General features: G+C 48.0%; 1 protein-coding gene across 1 annotated transcript in view; it reads left to right on the top strand.

Moving 5' to 3' along the window:
- LOC149339483 (neprilysin-like) overlaps positions 1-18,852 on the top strand; it is a 32,207-nt gene extending 13,355 nt beyond the window's left edge. The window contains exons 3-6 of the mRNA XM_089550926.1: positions 1,696-1,833; positions 16,032-16,208; positions 18,655-18,790; positions 18,836-18,852. Of these exons, the coding sequence (XP_089407052.1) occupies positions 1,696-1,833; positions 16,032-16,208; positions 18,655-18,790; positions 18,836-18,852 (468 nt within the window). The remainder of the gene's footprint in view (positions 1-1,695; positions 1,834-16,031; positions 16,209-18,654; positions 18,791-18,835) is intronic.
- Positions 18,853-22,299: the final 3,447 nt, after the last annotated feature.

The raw sequence follows: 22,299 nt of genomic DNA, 5'->3' as shown, positions 1-22,299 counted from the left end.
TATGCCTCTTGAGGGTGGCATAAGGGTAGGCGCAACGACGATGCGAGGGTCTCCGTCTCTAGTTCCAGAAGTAGCCTGGCAACGTAGTTTCGGTTTTCGATGTACGCCACCAGCTCACGGCGACAGTAGCTATCGGCCGTGCATCAGTCAGCCGACAGCTGCGTGCCGCTTTCAGGCGCTGACTGGCCAGTCAATGGTCATCCCTTTTAGAGTGTTAACTCTAATAGTCGCATTACTCAAGGTCGCGTTAGTATGAAACACAATGTAATTGAAGTGAAACCAGTGGGTGGTACCATTGGTAGACAGATTGTGGACCACCTAATTGGTGTACAATTTTCGGAGTGCATCAAACGATTTAGCGCGTTACGGAGCATAATATTACTAGTCAATCAAAGTGTAGCGTATCATAGGGATTTTCACCGACAACCTTTTGTTCCTCAGTGACTTCTTGAAACTTCAAACGTCTATTGCGGCCAAGCTAATTGACGTAGGACATTAGAAGTGGCGTTAAATGATTTTTCTAGCGCTGTACACGTCTGCAACAAAAAATCAGATATCCTGATCCAACGAAAATCTGTACCGGATATAGTGACGATGGCTAATGACGCAACATTCGTTCAATATTACTATCGCTCGATACTCGTACGCTGCCTCAGCGTTTTGCTCTGTTTCACGTTGCCGTTCAGATGCCAATGTGCGTTCCCGTTGTATTTGTCTGGATTGTTCTTCCAACATGCCGAAACTTGGTTTTCGTCACCGCATTTTCGGCCCTTTTTTTTTCTTCTTTACAAAGGCGCGGGAGGGGGGGGGGGGAGCATTTGATAACTCGGCCTTCGGACAATTCAGGCAAAATTTTCTTCCTGACCTCTGAAATATTTAGTTTTAGGGTCGCTAATGTTATATTTAGTTGACAGTTTGTATAAATTCATGGCCTTCATTATGTCACTCATTTTTCGTGAACTTGCAGGTTCTTTTCTGATGTGATGTCTGATCAGGTAGTGTACGTTTCTTTACGCGGCATGTTTTGTAGGGATCTGAGTTGGTCTATTTTTGTAAATTAGGTTGCCCACAAAGACCACAAACTATACTGAAAACATGAACAGACGGCATCGTTTTTGCTAATTTCTTTTTTGTATTTTTTTTTCGCAGTGAACATTGATATTCATTTCGATATTGGAAGAATTTTTATCTGGTAGCAATCTTAGGCTTTAAATTGCCATGTGATCAAAATTAGACCATAGCCGTCTACTACGGCGCCTCTAATAGCCCGTCACTTGTGGTCGTTGAAGCCCACAATTTATTTTTTTTTTTACTTTCTTTGCTGGCTTTAAGTTATTTTGCTTATCGCATGTCCCCAACGCAGTTCACAGGCATACACACCTTGCCGATGCGCTTCTTGAGCCTTCTGCCTTATGTTTCGGCCAGTGAATGAACGAGTGAATTAATCAATGAGTCTGTCAATTTTTCAATCAATCAATAAGTCAGTCACACAGACAGACAGTCGATCGATCAATCTATCAACCTATCAATCAATTAATCAATCAAGCAATGAATCAATCAATCGATCGATCAATCGACCAATCAATCGTCTTAATTATTGCGAATGAAGTACGTGCACCTGGGTGGAATTCATAGTTCATTTGTGTTCACTGCTGTGCACAGTGAATTCACACGCCCCCTTTACCCCGGTGGCAGGTCACCGCCTACATGCACAATGTGACCGAGGCCATGCTGTACACCATCGACGTTCCGCCCTCGCGTCAGAACGCCTTACAGAAGGCGGCCGGCATGTACCGAGCATGCGTCGGACTGTTACTCTCCAACAGGTCTGAGGTGAGCGCAGTCAACGCATGCCGCGCCGGCTACGAGGCAGTGGCGGTCCGCTGCTTAGCAGGAATTGGCGAGCTATACACGTTGCCTCTGCAGATACTGTTTTGTGAAGGCGAGGCCCTAGAACGCTTGCGAGTCGAGGTTTTTCTGCGCGTCAAACAACCCGCGGAAGGCCCAAAAGGATTCTTCGCGAACCGGGTTTAAAACCTTGTAAATGCAGTCGCCCTTACTCTACCCTTTGAACCCCAGTAGGATCTCAGCGCCTGTTTTATTAGGAACTTACGACCGTGGCTGCTCTGCAACTGAAGCTGCGGTAATCAGGAGCCCCTCACTGCTTTCTCTCACATAGGCCAGTTAAAATCTGCCATTTATTTCAGGACAGTGCAGTTGATACCACTCGATCTGACTGGGTGAACTCGTCACAGTGGTGTTAACTGTATTTCATATTCCTCTGCAATCAAAGGCGAGCTGCTTTGGCAAAATAATTGCCTGTGGTAAACCCGGCTGAACCTAGTAAGACGAGTGAAAAGCTCGGCTGCACCTGGTTAAAAAAGGTTAGGCATAATTTTGCATTGGTTCTGCTTCGGTTTGCTTCTCTGTAAGCGAAGCACGGGCAGCGGCCTCGGCTAAGCGCTTTCTCTCCTTACGTTCACTCACTTTTTGGCGACTTTTTTCCAGTCTCTGCTCTCTCGTTCTTCATCACTCTCTGTATCACACGCCATACGTTTACGCTGTAACGCAGCTTGTCTTCGAGCTATATCAGCCGGATGATCCGACTCTGCTTGCCTTTGATTGCAAACTTCTTTTCGCGGGGGCCCGGCACGCTGTCACGCCATGATGTCGTCCAGCGAGCCAGACAGCCACTTTTTATTTTCTCCCTTTCCACTCTGAGCACGTGATTCGGTGAGTAGTGGGGAGGCAGCGGTGAGGAGCGAGCGAAGCTGCGGCACGGCGGCGAGCGAGGGACGTGACCTGACGTCACAGCCACACCTCCGCCCCTCCTCCTAGTTGAAGGTCATTGTCAACAGCGCTGTATCGTCTTGCCTTTCTTTGTCCGTGTCTTAGGAGTGCGCTGTGTTTTTCCTCAAGATTGTCAACAGGTTTTGACCTTGAGCTTTGCATGCGAAGAGTAGAGCTTTCCGCGCTAATAATTCCATCCCAAAACTACAAGCAGGATATTGCAGGTACGCTGTAGACTGCTCAGTCAAGTTTTTGTCCCTTGTAAAGAATCGGTGCTATACGGCCCTTTTTGGCTAATTTGTGCATATTCGAAGCGAAAGATGCATTTGTTGCCGAGAAAAATTTTACTCCCCCCACCTCTCCCTCATCTCCTTGGTTTAAACACAGTGACGCGAGAGCCTAAAATAGCTGAGTGATCAGTGTGGAAGCGCATGTCGGTGTTGCTTTACCTAAAGGACCCACGTCACCCTAGTTTAACATATGAAATCTGGCTGAAGTTTGAAATGCGTCTTGGCGTCAACGTAGTTTGTCTGTAAAAATGGCGGGCAGGGGTCATAGCTGTTTTGCATTTTTTTAGTGTTTTCTAGCTTACAAAAGTTTCCGCGTCAGTTTGGGCTAGTTAGTGCGAAATAGCGAAGAGATACAGGGTTTACGGGGTTTACAGAACACAGCGATCAGTGGTACTAGTGTCTTTGTCATTCGAACGCGGAAGGCTATCGATTGAGGCTTACTTTTGTTCGATTTCCCTCTTGGCTAACTAATACGAACAAACATGAAGTTGATCACACAGCAAGAGCTTTGCTCCGTGGTCTAGCCTACTTCCGTAGTGTGCCGGTATTTCCACTGCAACCAGGATATGTGGAGACTGTTAGTGTCCCTGCATATGTCTCTGTGGTGAGCGAAATCTCGCTATCGTGCCTCACTATCTTAGTACAGTCATGAACAGTAAGAAATGGAATTAGCTTCCTGCACAAAGTTGCGAATTTTATGTTTTTTTATCTGCTAAATAAATAAAAAGAGTTTTGCTTAATATACGCCAAAAGTAAAGCTACTTAGAAAAGAGAAAAAACTGTGTTTGTCGCACATATTTATGGAGTAATAAATAAATGAACGCTCAAACTTTGTTCCCTTTCATATCGCTCACGGCTTTACGGCTCCAACTGCGCAAGTTGCGAAGCCGCACGAAGTTTTTTGAGCAGCCTTGGCGTTTAGCACACCTTTTTGCCCGCGTCTCTGTCCTTGCTTGAGCCTCTTCCTCTGCTCGAGCTGCTCTCTCTGTCAGGACCCGAGCTGGCGCCTCCGGTCCCCGGTAATGGTGGGAAGGAGCTCGATCTGCTTCTCCCCCGGTGGCCTTGGCGGGTGCCGCTGTGGTCCCTGGTCTTCGGTCTCGGTTGGTGTCCGGAGTCAAGTTGCCCCAGGTCGTTCTTGGCTTTAAAAGGTGCTTTCTTTGCCAGCCGATACTTGCAATTCCGGCTGCCGGTGTTGTGTGGCCCCCCGCATACGATGCATTCGGGCTTGCATGTCGGCAGTTCTCCCTCCGGTGGGTCTGGATGGTCTTCGCCGCATCTGCGGCAACGCTTTACCCATGGCTTATAGCACACATCCGTCCTGTGTCCCGTCTTCCTGCAGTTGTAGCAGGTCTCTACCCGCTCTCGGGAGAAGGAACTGGTAGAGCAGCTCGCTAAGAGGGACAGAGAGCTAGACACCTTAAAGAAGGAAATGGCGGAGCTGAGGAAACTCATTCACGCTAACACAAAACAGCCGAAGGTGGTCGAAAAACCTCCTTTGCAACAATCACAAAACGCGAGTCAGGCGCCCCCGCGTGACACATATGAAGGGGGAGACATTCAAAACGCAATGGATACAGACACCAGAGTCCCCTTGAAAAGACCTCTACCCAGAGAGGAAAACACAGACGACAGTACTCCCAAAAAGGCGGCAGAAAGTCCTAACGAGGACGCATCGGCTAAAACCCACATGAACGTTAGGCCGGACATGAACACACTATTGAAGCGGGTTGACGCTCAAGACGCTAGAATTGATGCCCTTACCGCTAGGGTAGACAAAATAGCCGAACGTGCTGACAATCTGACGGCGGAATTCGTCACGTTCAGGGAACGAACCATGGGTTGCTTCCAGCAAATTCTGGAACAACTAGCAAACATAGAAGCCAGGCTTCCCCCTGTTGCCGGCAACACCCTCCCCTCGCTGCAACCGCAGCAGCAGCCTCTATAGGACATCATGGCCCCTAGCCAACAAATTAGAATCTGGCAGTGGAACTGCAGAGGCTTCCAGTCCAAAAGATGGAACCTGCAGGCACACATTCAAAAAAACATAACCACACCGGACGTAATCACGCTGCAGGAGGCAAGCGGCATGGTCAAATTAAATGGCTACGCCGCGTACACCCCGCTAGAAGTGCAAAAAGAGCACAAACCCAAGTCGTTCACGGCCACGCTAGTGCATAGAAATCTAACGGCAACACAACACGCACTCGAAAACACAAGCGAGGACTACGTGATGTTAGAAATAATCCCAAACAGAAAGGGGGACAACAGTCTCTTTATTCTGAATATATACAACTCACCGAAAAACCGGGGCACAGGGCTGGCGGACCTATTACGTAAAGCCATTAGACTATCTTATAAGAAGGGATTAGTAATCACGGGGGACTTCAACGCCCCGCATCCGGCATGGGGATATCGAACGGCCTCCCCTAAGGGAAACAAACTATGGACAGAAATCCAAAACTTAAGGCTCACGCTACTAAACAACCCGCAAGACCCCACGAGGATAGGCAATAGCGTCAGCGTAGACACGTCCCCAGACTTGACGCTAGGCAAAGACCTCGAGGGTGAACGATGGTCAAACACAGGCCACACCTTGGGTAGCGATCACTACATCATAGAGATTGAAACACAAACCAGGCCGATGAAGGGGAAGCTGCGCGAAACGAAGCTGACAGACTGGGACACCCTCCGAAAAGTCCGGGACAGAACCGCTCCGAGGGAGATATCGGATCTAAATCAATGGGTTGAGACACTCAAAAAAGACGTAAACAGTCACACTAGACAGACCCCAACCACCGAACATGACATCACAGACTCGAGGCTAGCCCACATGTGGGAAGCCCACGAGAGCCTCTTGAAGAGGTGGAAAAAACAGAAACACAATAGAAGGCTAAAGAAGAGAATATCGACACTCGAAAAACAGATAGAAGACTACACAAACGAGCTTCAGCGTCAACACTGGGGACAAATTTGCGATGAAATGAATGGAAAGCTAGGGTGCAAGAACACGTGGCATCTTCTTCGCCACTTACTAGACCCAGGACAAACAAAGTCGGCGGCACAAGGGCAGCTTAAACGATTGATTCACAAATACCAGGGAACAGCCGCGGACCTAATAGAGGAACTGAAGAGCAGGTACCTTAACACAGACAAAGGGGGTTCATCTCCAGCTTACCAAGGAGCAGAGAACACACAGCTAGATGAGGACATCTCGATAGCGGAGGTATGGAGAGCAATGAGTCAACTAAGAACCACGTCGGCAGCGGGGGCAGATGGGGTAACCAACAAAATGCTAAGGAACCTAGATCTAGTCTCGGTCACGGCAGTCACAGATTACCTAAATGAGATATGGAAACGAGGTAGTCTACCTTCACAATGGAAACATGCCAAAGTAATCTTTATTCCAAAACCCGGGAAGAAACTTGAAGTGGGCAACCTCAGGCCGATATCGCTAACGTCCTGCCTGGGGAAGCTGATGGAACATGTCATATTAAACAGACTCCAGGAATACGCAGAGGAAAGGGAGGTATTTCCTGAAACGATGCTAGGCTTCAGGAGCAAGTTGTCCACGCAGGACGTCATGCTCCAGCTCAAAGCAGACATCATAGACCCGCCCAACAAAGGGGGCGCCAAAACTATACTGGGCCTAGACCTACATAAAGCCTTCGATAACGTCAAACACGAGGTCATACTAACTAATCTGGCGGAGATTACACCTGGAAAGCGGACCTACGATTACGTAAGGGACTTTCTAACCGGCAGAACCGCAGAAATAAATCTAGGAGATATCCAGTCAGAAACTATTAAGCTGGGAGATAGGGGAACTCCGCAGGGCTCAGTGCTCTCTCCTTTCTTATTCAACCTGGCGTTGAAGAACCTACCGCCGCTATTGAAGACTGTCGAAGGTATAAACCATACGCTATATGCGGATGACATAACAATATGGACGCATACAGGAAACGATGGGGAAATAGAAGAAAATCTCCAACACGCGATCGATATTGTCCAGGAATACGCAGAATGGGCAGGACTAAAATGCTCGCCAAGCAAATCCGAACTTCTAGTGATCCGGGGGGCTAGCAAACGCGATACCAACGCAGGAGACATTCACGTACTGGTAAATGAGACTCCGGTAGCCAGAGTTGACAAAATCAGGGTCCTAGGACTTATAATACAGGACAATAGAAAGAACACAGAGACAATAAACAGGCTTAAGTCCACAATTAACATGACAACCAGGCTCATAAGGCGAATAGCTAACAAAAGACGGGGAGTCAAGGAGAAAGATCTCTGCCGAATGGTTCAGGCTTTCGTGATAAGCAGAATAGTTTACGCCGTTCCCTACCTCAAGCTAGGGCTGGCGGAACAGAACAAAATAGATGGGATCATAAGGCAGGCATATAAAGCAGCATTGGGGCTGCCCCACTGCACTCCTACGGAAAGACTTCTTAAACTGGGGATCTACAACACCACCACGGAACTATGCGAGGCACATATATTTGCGCAATTAAGGAGGCTTGCGACCTCACCCCCGGGGAGAAAGATCCTGAGCAACCTAGGATTACATGATAAAATTCCGGAAAGAAACGCGCAGGCAAAATTACAGACCAAAGTTAGAAAATTACTCACTATTAAACCACTTCCAAAAAACATGCACCCTGCTTTTCACGAAGGCAGGAGGAGAGCCAGAGCAAAGGCCCTTGAAGCCAAGCTCGAAGGCTCGGAACACACAACCTATGTAGACGCGGCGGAATACGAAGGAGGCGACTCCTTTGTGGTCGTGGCCGTGAACGACTCGGGTGAAACATTAACGGCCGGTTCGGTCAAAACAAAAAACTCAGGGACAGCGGAGGAGGCGGCTATCGCCATGGCAATGGCCAGCACCAAAGCAGTCACCATAATTAGCGACTCCAAGGTGGCTATCAACAATTTTGCGCGGGGTATGATCTCCCAGGAGGCAGAACGAATATTAAGACATAAAGACTGGGACCAAAGAGAGGTGGAACTAATATGGGTGCCGGCACACTCGGGGAACAGGGGAAACGAGTTGGCTCACAGTATAGCTCGAGGTTATGTCAGCCGAGCAGTGAGCCGGGTCGAGTCCCCAAATTTCACGAGAGATGCATTCATATCATTTCACGAATACACCAATCAGTTTAAACTGGAAAGGAGGATCTATCCGCCACCAGACAAAAAGCTCGACAAAAGCCAGGAGGTAACGTGGCGTCGGCTCCAGACGCGAGCCTTCTTTAGCCCGTCGAGACTAGCACACATGTATCCAACACAATACAACGCTACTTGCAAACAATGCGGCGAGATAGCCGGATATGACCACATTTTATGGAGCTGCAAAAAGGCGCCGCCACCGGCGGACCTACTACCAGTCCCTTCTCTAGAGCGGTGGGAGGCTATACTGGCCAGCTCAGACCCGTTGACGCAAGTCCGGGCCACTGAGTGGGCTCACAAGGTCGCCAAGAGCCATGGGCTCGAAGCCACCTAGTATAATACCCACTAGGGCTCAGTGCTGACAATAAACGTTTTCCAATCCAATTGGCGTTTAGCAACGCTTCTGTCGCACTGTAACATTGTCAGAAATTTTTAAATGCCTTTTTTTGTTACAACACGCGATGAGTACTGTACTGAGGCTAACAGCAGCGCAAAGGGTTGGACGAGTGTAAAGGTCGCATGTACAGCGTTGACTCACAAGTGAAATTAAATGTGCGACAACAAAATATGTCGGCCATTGAAATACCACAGAAACCACGCGAGAGGTCAACGCAGTCATTTTTGGAGCGAGCAACTGATGGTGACAAAAATGAGATTCTTTCTAGGAATCTATTGTAGCGAAAGCTACATTGGCCCCGAACTTGCGATTCGCTGTGGCGGTGCTCCGAGGAGGCACAGAGACCGACCTAGAGCCGTTGCCTAGCAACCGCCTGAGCTGGCGGACGCCGCGCGCTCGCTGCGCCATCTCGCATGACGTCACACCGCGCTCCTCGCCACGGAGCCGCCGCCGCCGTTTGGTATGACGTCACACTGCTTGCCTGGTCGTTGCGCTCGTTTTCGCTACGTAAAGCCTGACATAGCCGAGCTAAGCCACTGCCCTGCCACGTTTTGACCTGAGTTGCGCAGTCCTGACTGATGCAGTCAATCCAACGCTTTAAACACAGCAAGCTTCCGAAATCTTTCTTGTAATTTGATCGGAATGCCCAAACAAAACTTTTCTGTTCTTGGAAATAGGTGTACACGGCGGCGTTTTGGATTTATTACAACGACGGGCCTGAAAGTGCACCTGCGTTAGCGCTTTCAGCGAAATCGCGTGCTCACGTGCTACGTATACCTCTCCGTGCGGTTCACGTCAATTCAAATACAAGAAAACTGATCGAGTACACAAGCCCCTTTGCGGAGAGCACGAAACGTACGATATGTTTTATGGCGTAATTAATTTTTTTCTTCTGCTATTTGTTCCAACATCTGCAAAACTAGCTTTCTCTCGTGTTTTGCGGTCATCTCGACCCGCGTCAGAGCGGTGGAGACGTGCGTCGCATGCGCTCCCGCTAAGCAGCTGTTTTTCGGCGTTCAACTTGGGCCTGCGGGCCGGAAACTACCGCGAACAGATCCGGATTCTCCCTCCGTGCAAGGGGACACTGGATTTCGGGCAGACGGTGGACTATTTCACATTTCATGGAACTTTTCACCTCTCGGACGCGTGAGAGCTAGCTAGGCCTAACGCCCAGACCTAGCGTAGCTACCCGTGCATCGACGGGAGCCGGCCCCTGGGGCGGCCCCGTGACCACCACGATGATCAACGCCGTCGACGGAGATGAACTGGCACCCTCGGAATTTGAGAACGGTGAGTGGGAGACCGTTCTCAGCATGCACGACCGCATGAAGAAAAAAGGCGGGAAGCCTGGAAACGCCAGCGGAAACGCTGGCACGAACGCCGCCGCGAATTTCGGCGGGAACGCTGGCGATCACGGCGCCGGGGTGAAGAAATCGACTGCCACTCAGAAAAAGAGGCAAGACCCGAACATCCGAAAGAGGGCACCAATGCCGAAGCTCCCGGAGAGCGACTATAAAATAATCTTCAGGCCCAGAGGCTGGAACTTGAACGATTACGTGCCACGTCACCTACTGCAGGCCACCTGCGCGGCCGCGCAACTACCATACGGAGATGTCCTGGACGAAGACACTTCAAGAATCAACTCCGTGAACAACACGTACACGATCAGCACACCGAATCGTCAACGCGCGAGCACCTACGCGAGGATAAAGACGATAGTTATCGGGGAGAAGACCCTCGCCATGGCACCCTACGTCGCGGCTCCCGACGACGCAATTAAGGGCGTGGTATACAACGCCTATGATATCGGAACACCGGAAGAAGTCCGTCAAGGATTCATCAAACGCAACCCGGACATCGAAGTACTCAACGCCAGAAGAATTGGCAAGTCCAGATCTATTCTCATCACCTTTGGAGAGAAAAAGCTTCCCAGACAAGTCTTCTACTGGGGATCAGTGTTCATCGTCTACCCGTACCGAGAGCGGGTAGAGACCTGCTACAACTGCAGGAAGACGGGACACAGGACGGATGTGTGCTATAAGCCATGGGTAAAGCGTTGCCGCAGATGCGGCGAAGACCATCCAGACCCACCGGAGGGAGAACTGCCGACATGCAAGCCCGAATGCATCGTATGCGGGGGGCCACACAACACCGGCAGCCGGAATTGCAAGTATCGGCTGGCAAAGAAAGCACCTTTTAAAGCCAAGAACGACCTGGGGCAACTTGACTCCGGACACCAACCAAGACCGAAGACCAGGGACCACAGCGGCACCCGCCAAGGCCACCGGGGGAGAAGCAGATCGAGCTCCTTCCCACCATTACCGGGGACCGGAGGCGCCAGCTCGGGTCCTGACAGAGAGAGCAGCTCGAGCAGAGGAAGAGGCTCAAGCAAGGACAGAGACGCGGGCAAAAAGGTGAGCTGGCCAGATAAGGCCTCTTCTTGGGAAACCGCTCGAGAGAAGGAACTGGTAGAGCAGCTCGCTAAGAGGGACAGAGAGCTAGACACCTTAAAGAAGGAAATGGCGGAGCTGAGGAAACTCATTCACGCTAACACAAAACAGCCGAAGGTGGTCGAAAAACCTCCTTTGCAACAATCACAAAACGCGAGTCAGGCGCCCCCGCGTGACACATATGAAGGGGGAGACATTCAAAACGCAATGGATACAGACACCAGAGTCCCCTTGAAAAGACCTCTACCCAGAGAGGAAAACACAGACGACAGTACTCCCAAAAAGGCGGCAGAAAGTCCTAACGAGGACGCATCGGCTAAAACCCACATGAACGTTAGGCCGGACATGAACACACTATTGAAGCGGGTTGACGCTCAAGACGCTAGAATTGATGCCCTTACCGCTAGGGTAGACAAAATAGCCGAACGTGCTGACAATCTGACGGCGGAATTCGTCACGTTCAGGGAACGAACCATGGGTTGCTTCCAGCAAATTCTGGAACAACTAGCAAACATAGAAGCCAGGCTTCCCCCTGTTGCCGGCAACACCCTCCCCTCGCTGCAACCGCAGCAGCAGCCTCTATAGGACATCATGGCCCCTAGCCAACAAATTAGAATCTGGCAGTGGAACTGCAGAGGCTTCCAGTCCAAAAGATGGAACCTGCAGGCATACATTCAAAAAAACATAACCACACCGGACGTAATCACGCTGCAGGAGGCAAGCGGCATGGTCAAATTAAATGGCTACGCCGCGTACACCCCGCTAGAAGTGCAAAAAGAGCACAAACCCAAGTCGTTCACGGCCACGCTAGTGCATAGAAATCTAACGGCAACACAACACGCACTCGAAAACACAAGCGAGGACTACGTGATGTTAGAAATAATCCCAAACAGAAAGGGGGACAACAGTCTCTTTATTCTGAATATATACAACTCACCGAAAAACCGGGGCACAGGGCTGGCGGACCTATTACGTAAAGCCATTAGACTATCTTATAAGAAGGGATTAGTAATTACGGGGGACTTCAACGCCCCGCATCCGGCATGGGGATATCGAACGGCCTCCCCTAAGGGAAACAAACTATGGACAGAAATCCAAAACTTAAGGCTCACGCTACTAAACAACCCGCAAGACCCCACGAGGATAGGCAATAGCGTCAGCGTAGACACGTCCCCAGACTTGACGCTAGGCAAAGACCTCGAGGGTGAACGATGGTCAAACACAGGACACACCTTGGGTAGCGATCACTACATCATAGAGATTGAAACACAAACCAGGCCGATGAAGGGGAAGCTGCGCGAAACGAAGCTGACAGACTGGGACACCCTCCGAAAAGTCCGGGACAGAACCGCTCCGAGGGAGATATCGGATCTAAATCAATGGGTTGAGACACTCAAAAAAGACGTAAACAGTCACACTAGACAGACCCCAACCACCGAACATGACATCACAGACTCGAGGCTAGCCCACATGTGGGAAGCCCACGAGAGCCTCTTGAAGAGGTGGAAAAAACAGAAACACAATAGAAGGCTAAAGAAGAGAATATCGACACTCGAAAAACAGATAGAAGACTACACAAACGAGCTTCAGCGTCAACACTGGGGACAAATTTGCGATGAAATGAATGGAAAGCTAGGGTGCAAGAACACGTGGCATCTTCTTCGCCACTTACTAGACCCAGGACAAACAAAGTCGGCGGCACAAGGGCAGCTTAAACGATTGATTCACAAATACCAGGGAACAGCCGCGGACCTAATAGAGGAACTGAAGAGCAGGTACCTTAACACAGACCAAGGGGGTTCATCTCCAGCTTACCAAGGAGCAGAGAACACACAGCTAGATGAGGACATCTCGATAGCGGAGGTATGGAGAGCAATGAGTCAACTAAGAACCACGTCGGCAGCGGGGGCAGATGGGGTAACCAACAAAATGCTAAGGAACCTAGATCTAGTCTCGGTCACGGCAGTCACAGATTACCTAAATGAGATATGGAAACGAGGTAGTCTACCTTCACAATGGAAACATGCCAAAGTAATCTTTATTCCAAAACCCGGGAAGAAACTTGAAGTGGGCAACCTCAGGCCGATATCGCTAACGTCCTGCCTGGGGAAGCTGATGGAACATGTCATATTAAACAGACTCCAGGAATACGCAGAGGAAAGGGAGGTATTTCCTGAAACGATGCTAGGCTTCAGGAGCAAGTTGTCCACGCAGGACGTCATGCTCCAGCTCAAAGCAGACATCATAGACCCGCCCAACAAAGGGGGCGCCAAAACTATACTGGGCCTAGACCTACATAAAGCCTTCGATAACGTCAAACACGAGGTCATACTAACTAATCTGGCGGAGATTACCCCTGGAAAGCGGACCTACGATTACGTAAGGGACTTTCTAACCGGCAGAACCGCAGAAATAAATCTAGGAGACATCCAGTCAGAAACTATTAAGCTGGGAGATAGGGGAACTCCGCAGGGCTCAGTGCTCTCTCCTTTCTTATTCAACCTGGCGTTGAAGAACCTACCGCCGCTATTGAAGACTGTCGAAGGTATAAACCATACGCTATATGCGGATGACATAACAATATGGACGCATACAGGAAACGATGGGGAAATAGAACAAAATCTCCAACACGCGATCGATATTGTCCAGGAATACGCAGAATGGGCAGGACTAAAATGCTCGCCAAGCAAATCCGAACTTCTGGTGATCCGGGGGGCTAGCAAACGCGATACCAACGCAGGAGACATTCACGTACTGGTAAATGAGACTCCGGTAGTCAGAGTTGACAAAATCAGGGTCCTAGGACTTATAATACAGGACAATAGAAAGAACACAGAGACAATAAACAGGCTTAAGTCCACAATTAACATGACAACCAGGCTCATAAGGCGAATAGCTAACAAAAGACGGGGAGTCAAAGAGAAAGATCTCTGCCGAATGGTTCAGGCTTTCGTGATAAGCAGAATAGTTTACGCCGTTCCCTACCTCAAGCTAGGGCTGGCGGAACAGAACAAAATAGATGGGATCATAAGGCAGGCATATAAAGCAGCATTGGGGCTGCCCCACTGCACTCCTACGGAAAGACTTCTTAAACTGGGGATCTACAACACCACCACGGAACTATGCGAGGCACATATATTTGCGCAACTAAGGAGGCTTGCGACCTCACCCCCGGGGAGAAAGATCCTGAGCAACCTAGGATTACATGATAAAATTCCGGAAAGAAACGCGCAGGCAAAATTACAGACCAAAGTTAGAAAATTACTCACTATTAAACCACTTCCAAAAAACATGCACCCTGCTTTTCACGAAGGCAGGAGGAGAGCCAGAGCAAAGGCCCTTGAAGCCAAGCTCGAAGGCTCGGAATACACAACCTATGTAGACGCGGCGGAAAACGAAGGAGGCGACTCCTTTGTGGTCGTGGCCGTGAACGACTCGGGTAAAACATTAACGGCCGGTTCGGTCAAAACAAAAAACTCAGGGACAGCGGAGGAGGCGGCTATCGCCATGGCAATGGCCAGCACCAAAGCAGTCACCATAATTAGCGACTCCAAGGTGGCTATCAACAATTTTGCGCGGGGTATGATCTCCCAGGAGGCAGAACGAATATTAAGACATAAAGACTGGGACCAAAGAGAGGTGGAACTAATATGGGTGCCGGCACACTCGGGGAACAGGGGAAACGAGTTGGCTCACAGTATAGCTCGAGGTTATGTCAGCCGAGCAGTGAGCCGGGTCGAGTCCCCAAATTTCACGAGAGATGCATTCATATCATTTCACGAATACACCAATCAGTTTAAACTGGAAAGGAGGATCTATCCGCCACCAGACAAAAAGCTCGACAAAAGCCAGGAGGTAACGTGGCGTCGGCTCCAGACGCGAGCCTTCTTTAGCCCGTCGAGACTAGCACACATGTATCCAACACAATACAACGCTACTTGCAAACAATGCGGCGAGATAGCCGGATATGACCACATTTTATGGAGCTGCAAAAAGGCGCCGCCACCGGCGGACCTACTACCAGTCCCTTCTCTAGAGCGGTGGGAGGCTATACTGGCCAGCTCAGACCCGTTGACGCAAGTCCGGGCCACTGAGTGGGCTCACAAGGTCGCCAAGAGCCATGGGCTCGAAGCCACCTAGTATAATGCCCACTAGGGCTCAGTGCTGACAATAAACGTTTTCCAATCAATCAAATCTCGTGTTTTGCAGTTAATGGGAAGGACATAGCCTACAGCTTAGACTTTGTCTTTTTATGTGCACTTTAGGTTGGTTGATGGGGTTTAACGTCCCAAAGCGACTAAGGCTATGAGAGACGCCGTAGTGGAGGGCTCCGGAAATTTCGACCACCTGGGGTTCTTTAACGTGCACTGACATCGCACAGTACACGGGCCTCGAATTTCTCCTCCAAAGAAATTCAGCCGCCGCGGTCGGGATCGAACCCGCGTCTTTCGGGACAGCAGCCGAGCACCATAGCCACTGAGCCACCGCGGCGGCCTTATGTGCACTTTAAGGTTAATGATGATAGGCAGGCGTCACATTACAATTGCGATGACAGATTAAATGAAAATATAAAAATGATGGAAATATAGTTGAAACAAACAAGCGGTCTCTTGCTGCCAAATTTAATGACACCAAATAAGCTACACAATCCCTGCTGCTCAGAGTCAAAATCAAATCAGGGAAGTATAATCTCTACATTGCTTCCGAATAAAGCAGCGACGTGTTCAAATAAATACTCCGTCTTATGACTGCAGCTATAACCACAAATGGGCTTCCGGAGTAGGGCTGGTGACAGTAGTCCACCACTTGTTGCATGCATGTGGATTCGTGATATGTGGACTGTTCAGCAATGTGTGCGGTTACTGCTCAGTGACAATAGAAATTGTCAGTTATTAAAATTGCGGGCATCTGAGCTGCCCGCTCCGCCGAATCTTGCAGGTATCGTCGCTGAAGAGCTTCCTCGCCCTGGTGGGCCTCGACTTGTCTAATATGCCGCCAAGTTCAGACTTCAACGCCGTAGAGACCATCGTGCGGCTATCCTTCGAATACGGCCTGCCAGCCATTGTTCGGTTCGACGTACTCCGAGTCGCCCGGTACACCAAGAAAATCCTGACCGTACGGGAGGCGGTAACAACGTGTTATAGACTTCAGCCGATAAATAACTTGTGTTCGTCGGAGGTGCAAATATAGCTACTCTTGAGCATGACTAATTGGTTTTGCAGAACACGAGCAGAATGAAGGTGATTTGCACGGTCATCAACTCATACAATGCATTACTGCTCCCGAAACCAGGAGAAGGAAACATCATAGTTCTTTCATCTACAGTCGCGACAGTTCGCGGAAAAGAGAGCTTCCCTGTAGATAAAGATACACATTTGCTTCCAGTTACTAATGTCGCGGAAGAACCAATTTGGAGGCCTAACGACGCATAAATTGCACGCCTAAGAGCGGATGCAATCGCCGCCTGGATCCACTTTATCGCAGCTCGGGACACACTGCTGGGAGTACAACTTTTAACCGTAATGTTTAAAAACCGAGTCACTTTCAGTCACAAACCCCGGAAAAGAAACTGTCTCACGAAAGTCGGAAGTACAGCCGGCCAAATTTTTAGCTGGCTTGCGCTAAGGCCGCTTTTTCTATGCTCCTGCGCTTTGTGACGAAGCAAACCTGGGGAAAGCCCAGTATTAAGCAAGGGTTTAGTGAGCCTCTGCTTAAATTTTATATCTTAGCAAGTTTGCGCCATCATGAGCGGCAGGAGCACGGAAAACGCGGCCGTCGCGCACGCCAGCTAAAGATTTGGCCGGGTGTACAACGCATCCGAGATTTCCTAAAAATCATACTGCCGCGTAATAATAACAGGTAACCAACAATTCTCTCATGCTTCTGTTCGATATTGTTGGTGGTTTCACACGTCAGGCCTACAGCTGCACTTTATTTTTTTTTATTAAGGAGAAAGCCTTACTAGCCCCATTAAGAGAAAAGCCAGGAGCGTGTGCTACTTTGTACACTCGCAGATGGCACAGAAAATCCCGGCGATGCCAAAAAAAATAGAGTGACGTCATGAAGCCGCCGTAGGACGCACACAGAAAGCCGAGCGCCGCCATTCAAAACTATCATATGAATTTGATTCGTCTTATATACCTCCCACTGTCTGACCCCAATGTGGTGACAGTATTCCCGACCACATTCGTTTCAAAATTGTGAGCAACCGTTCGTCGTTCAGCGTTCCAGGCGGTGTCATACATTTAACTTTATATATATATATATATATATATATATATATATATATATATATATATATATATATATATATATATATATATATATATATATATATATATATATATATATATATAGGCTAGCTTGCGACAGGGTTCTGACGACATATGCAGCTTGTATGCCTTCCTAGACTTTATACCTCTTCCCTCAAGGCGCGGTTGAAGTATCCACTGAGATGTGAGACATTTACTGCGCCATTTCTTTTCCACAAAAGCCAGTTTTCGTATTGAAATTGTGACGCAACCATTCGCCGCACACCGTTGCAGATGGTGCCTACGGTTTCTGGTTCCGTATGCGTAGGTTTCTAAGTCAGGTTGAAGGCTACCTCGCGTGTCCGAGTTTTTAAGGCGAAATCCTTCTATGACTCATGAGTGACGTGGACAGGCTGTATAACGTTTTCGCCAATCCTTGGCCAATCCAGAATCCAATCCATAACCGTCCAACTAGCCAATCCATATTCCAATCTATAACTCAAAAAGCCATATCATAATGCACAATCCAATCCGTAATCCAAAAAGGTCGGAACTATTAATGAAGAAAAACAAGAAAACTTGGATTTAGGCGGGAATGGAACCCGGGCCTACGAAACGGGGACGATTGCACGTCATGACGGTTCGACGTTCGCAGCTGAATAAATGCGCATCTATTAAATGCACAGTAGCCTTAGAAGAGTACATGAGTAATTATGAGGATATAAATTACAAATGCCGCAATTTGCCGAGTACAAAAGTACATTTCCGGTAACTTTACTTCTTGCTTGGCGTGTCGTAGCGCCGTCATGCGACACCCACTGAAAACCCCCCCGCAATGTGCGACTCTGGTCCAGCAGATGGCGCCATAATGCAAGCACAAATGCTTTCGCAAATGCTTTCGCATTGGTTAGTTGTCTTAAGTGCCTCCTTGAATTTTTTCACTAGGGTCTTTGTGGATGCATCGTCTGTGGAATCAGCGTTCGAGGCATGCCTGCGTTTCACTTCTCATTGCGTAATATGCCTGGAGGTAGAACGCTCACGATGACACACAATGTGTTCGCCATCAGAGCGCGTAAGCAGCCTTAAGTGTCATCCAAATATTTTTTTTTATTTTTAGCAATCATGTATTCAACAGTTTTTGGTCAAAAGCCGAGAGGGTCCGGTTTTCTTGCGATTCTCGTGCAATGCATTTGTATTTCTGGACAACCGTTCGCTTTGTTATAAAATACGGTCCCAAGAATAAAGTTTATGCTGACGTTACAGCGTCATCTAAACTTTATGAGGCCATGCTGGACGCTTCTTTGCTGCAGATGGAAATTGACACGGACTATATAGACTGGCTTGCGAGAAATCCAGACGTGCGATTCTACGAGGTCTATCTGGCAGAATACGATTCAAATCTGGACTCCGCACTACGGGAACGCATCATTAGAGCTGAGTTCGCAGGTACGTATCTTAGTTGATCAACACCTACTGTGTTCTGTTTTTTAGGACGTTGCTTCAAGTAAGAATACTGCGGTACATATTACTTTTTTTTAAGAAGCGTGGTCTCTGGCCAACTTTTGTTTACTATCGTTCTGAAGCAGCGCAATGACACGGGTTAGTTTTTTTTACCCGTGATGACGTCATCTTTTTGGCACCATCTCTCGGCCTCAACAACGACAACAATTGCCAACGAAATTTCGTCAAATAGGTCTAATAATTATTTCGCATTAGAAATAATAATTTTGGGGCCATCAGTTTGATTGACGCGGAGGAAATACAAAAGCATTCTTCTTACACTCGCCAATATATTCTAGTCCTGATTCTGTTCCAATTATGAGTCGGTTATCTTTCACTTTCCAATCTATTCCAATTTCCACTAGGCAACTATGAAGAATGTGCCACGTTGTTATACCGCGACGAGTCCTCACACAACTACCAGCACAGTGGCGCAGTGGCGCAGTGGCGCAGCGGTTAAGCGATGCGCCACTGCAATGGCAAGTGGTTGTTTCAAAGACAAGTCAGTCTGCTGTGGGGGTTCGTGCGACCCAGGTTGCTTTTCCCGAGAGATGCGAGAAATCGCTCCGGAAAGCATTATTTTTGCGCAGATAGTTATTCGGGAGGCTGTATATATTACACGTAGGCCTCCTGTTGTCTTAGTCATTCCCTTCTTAGTCATTTTGATTTTGCTGAGTCATTCATCTGGCATCTCCTTCCTCTCACAAGTGGAGAGGGGGAGAGAAATTGGGTTCGGTTGAAAGGTAGAAGGTGGAGAGAGGCAAATTCCGCTATACACCACATAGCAGGTGAAAGCTTCACAGACGCCGACACCACCAGATAATTTTCGCCTTCATGCCCCTCCTAAAGCTTTACCATTAAAATCAGTTGCACAAGAGGGAAGTTTACGTATCCAAAGCCGTATGCCGAGAATCAACATGGCTAAACATAACAGGTGCTAAAATAGCTCAAAACAATGGCAGGAACAATGGTAGTCCTTGTACTGGCCAGATGTAATTCTTTGGGTTAACGCACCTGCCAAGCCAGCCTGTGTGTTAAACAAAATTCAAAAAAACACCACTATAACTTGACGAAACTGGTATCGGGACACTTGAGTGTATAAGTCGTGGCTGTCGTAGCTGCTCATCATACTTTGACGAAGCAAACGTTTTGATGGGTAGTTGAAGCAGGCTTATAAGTGACATGTTAGAGGCAGCCACAATAACAAATTAAAAGACTGTTGTGTTTGCATGCCCTCAATGTCCCTTTTGTTAAACGACATCTCCTTCTATTGCTCGATATTCTTTGAGACCCGCGTGACTCTTTTGCATGTTTATTTCACGCCCACCCAGGGGTGCAACCTTGCAACTTTGTGTATACCGAAGCCATCATCAAATTTTGTTGCCACTTTTCGCCTTTTTTTTTTCCTTTTTCAAGTTTCATCGTTGAAGTTTTATTAATTTTATTTTCTTGCTTTCTGAAATGGCGCTTTATAAATCTGTTGCGACATGCAACAGTACCGTTACCTTTACAGAAGTGTGAGCGCTCGCGTACAAGGCTTTTGTTGCGTTGCTTTTCTTACTGTGTGATTTTAATTTTACCTGTTACTTTTGCGAGGGCGTTCCAGATAGAGTGCTGCGCATCTTGAATGGATGTTGCCTCCTTCCTTTTCCGCTGGACATCTTTGCTATGAATTTGCCTGTCTGCTTATCTTCAGCCACAATCTCGCTTTTTATCTCTTAGTGCCATAGCATAAAAAGTGTGGTCCAATCATATTCGGAAATGAAGTCGCTAGTAGCGACAGCAGTTGTGTCCCGCCTTCCTTCTTGTCCATCATCCCGCAGTCTTGCTCAACCACAACAACAAAATCTCTAGTGTAGTTTAGGATCGCCAACACAGGGTTAACAGTGATTTCGGTATTCTTTCTAATTCGAAGTGTGCGAAAAGACGACAGCGCTTCAGTGCGGTCCCCAGCAAAGGTACCTCGAGTGCTATCCGTGTGCGGGGCTCGATTTCCAGTGCCGCCGGGTACCCACCGGTGATACAATGGGCACAAGCTTTCCCCTGGCCTAATGCTCGGCTTATATGGGGTGAAATGCTTGGTGGGTGCTCAGCGCCCTCTTTAGGTGTGGGGCGATCCCAGTAAGATATTATTTTTTATTTATTAATTGCACCCTCAGGGCCATTATATCACGGAGAGGGTTACATAGAAGGAAAACAATGAATGGAATGCACTGAACACTACAGTTACCAAATACAACTTCCTCCAGAACAAACATTGTTAGCTAGTACATCGCGAAAATGTTTTATTATCTTAAATGGCTACAAAATCGGTAGGAAAGTGGTTCCAGTGGAGATGTCCGGGCAAGGTAAAACTTAAAATAGAAAGTTTTGGAATAAAATTTTACGATGCCAACATTCTCATGACTGCCAATGTGGCAGGAAATGTATTCCGGCGTTTGAAATGAAATATTAGTACAACGTGACGTGGCGACATACCTTGTGTGATAGAGAAAATAAATTGTTAGTTGCCTGCTGTAAGGACCACCTTTCCACTGTTGTTTCCAGTAATTGTTTACTTTTTTTATCACTCAATCCAGTCTTCCTGTTAATCATTGATCTACTACCGCGAGAGGGTGAATACGCATCCCAATTGAAGACAAGTATTGGAGGACTTGACTCGTACACGCATGAGTTCGTCTCAAAGGGTGAGTTGCCAATGATTTGAATGAATCCACCAGTTGTTGAGTTCCATGACTATGGCCGTTTATGGTTCCCCACATCATCCACGTGTTGGGCAAAAACCACACTACGCCGAGTGGCAACCTCATGACTCTCATTCGAACCGGTGACACGTAACTGGACCGCAATTAAATCGAAGTTTTTGCTCTCATTGATTTCTAGACTCATTCACACAGACGTTCACAGATAAGAAGCAAACGTTAACACTAAATTTCGAGCTGACATAGAACATTGTACCCCCGTTAATAACTTACAGTGGACGTATTTTTATTTGTATTATCATAACAGTATATTCTAAATCTCCGAAAGTAACTTTTGAGGGAATAGAGGTCATCTACGAGCTTAATGCTGCTAGTGCTAGAAACTTATTTGTTTATCATGTTTCTTTCATAACGCTAGCCAGGGAGCGTAGATTGTGATCTGTCACATGTTTCTGGGATGAAACTCAAATTCTTATGGCCCTCGCTAGAGCGCATGTAAAATGGGAATATTTCATACCCCGCGGTAAAACATTTATTCATCCAAGACTGATCAGTGAACCTCGAGGACGAAACATTTCGTTCCGATATTTATGGACAGTGAAAATAAACGAAAACTGGCGCGCATTCCGGAGCCATGTTTTTTTACCGTTTTTTTTTTTCTCCGTTCTTTTGTTGGACCTACCCACAGGTGCCCTTGACAATGCGTCGTATGTACGCCTGTGCTCCCTTCTTCCTTTCTTTTTTTTTTTCTTT

The sequence above is a fragment of the Amblyomma mixtum genome, chromosome 6 (assembly GCF_055824585.1).
Source record: "Amblyomma mixtum isolate Tamu chromosome 6, ASM5582458v1, whole genome shotgun sequence".
NCBI classification, from domain to species: Eukaryota; Metazoa; Arthropoda; class Arachnida; order Ixodida; family Ixodidae; genus Amblyomma; species Amblyomma mixtum.
Note: the sequence above shows the minus strand (reverse complement) of the source record. Positions and strands in the feature narration are given on the sequence as shown.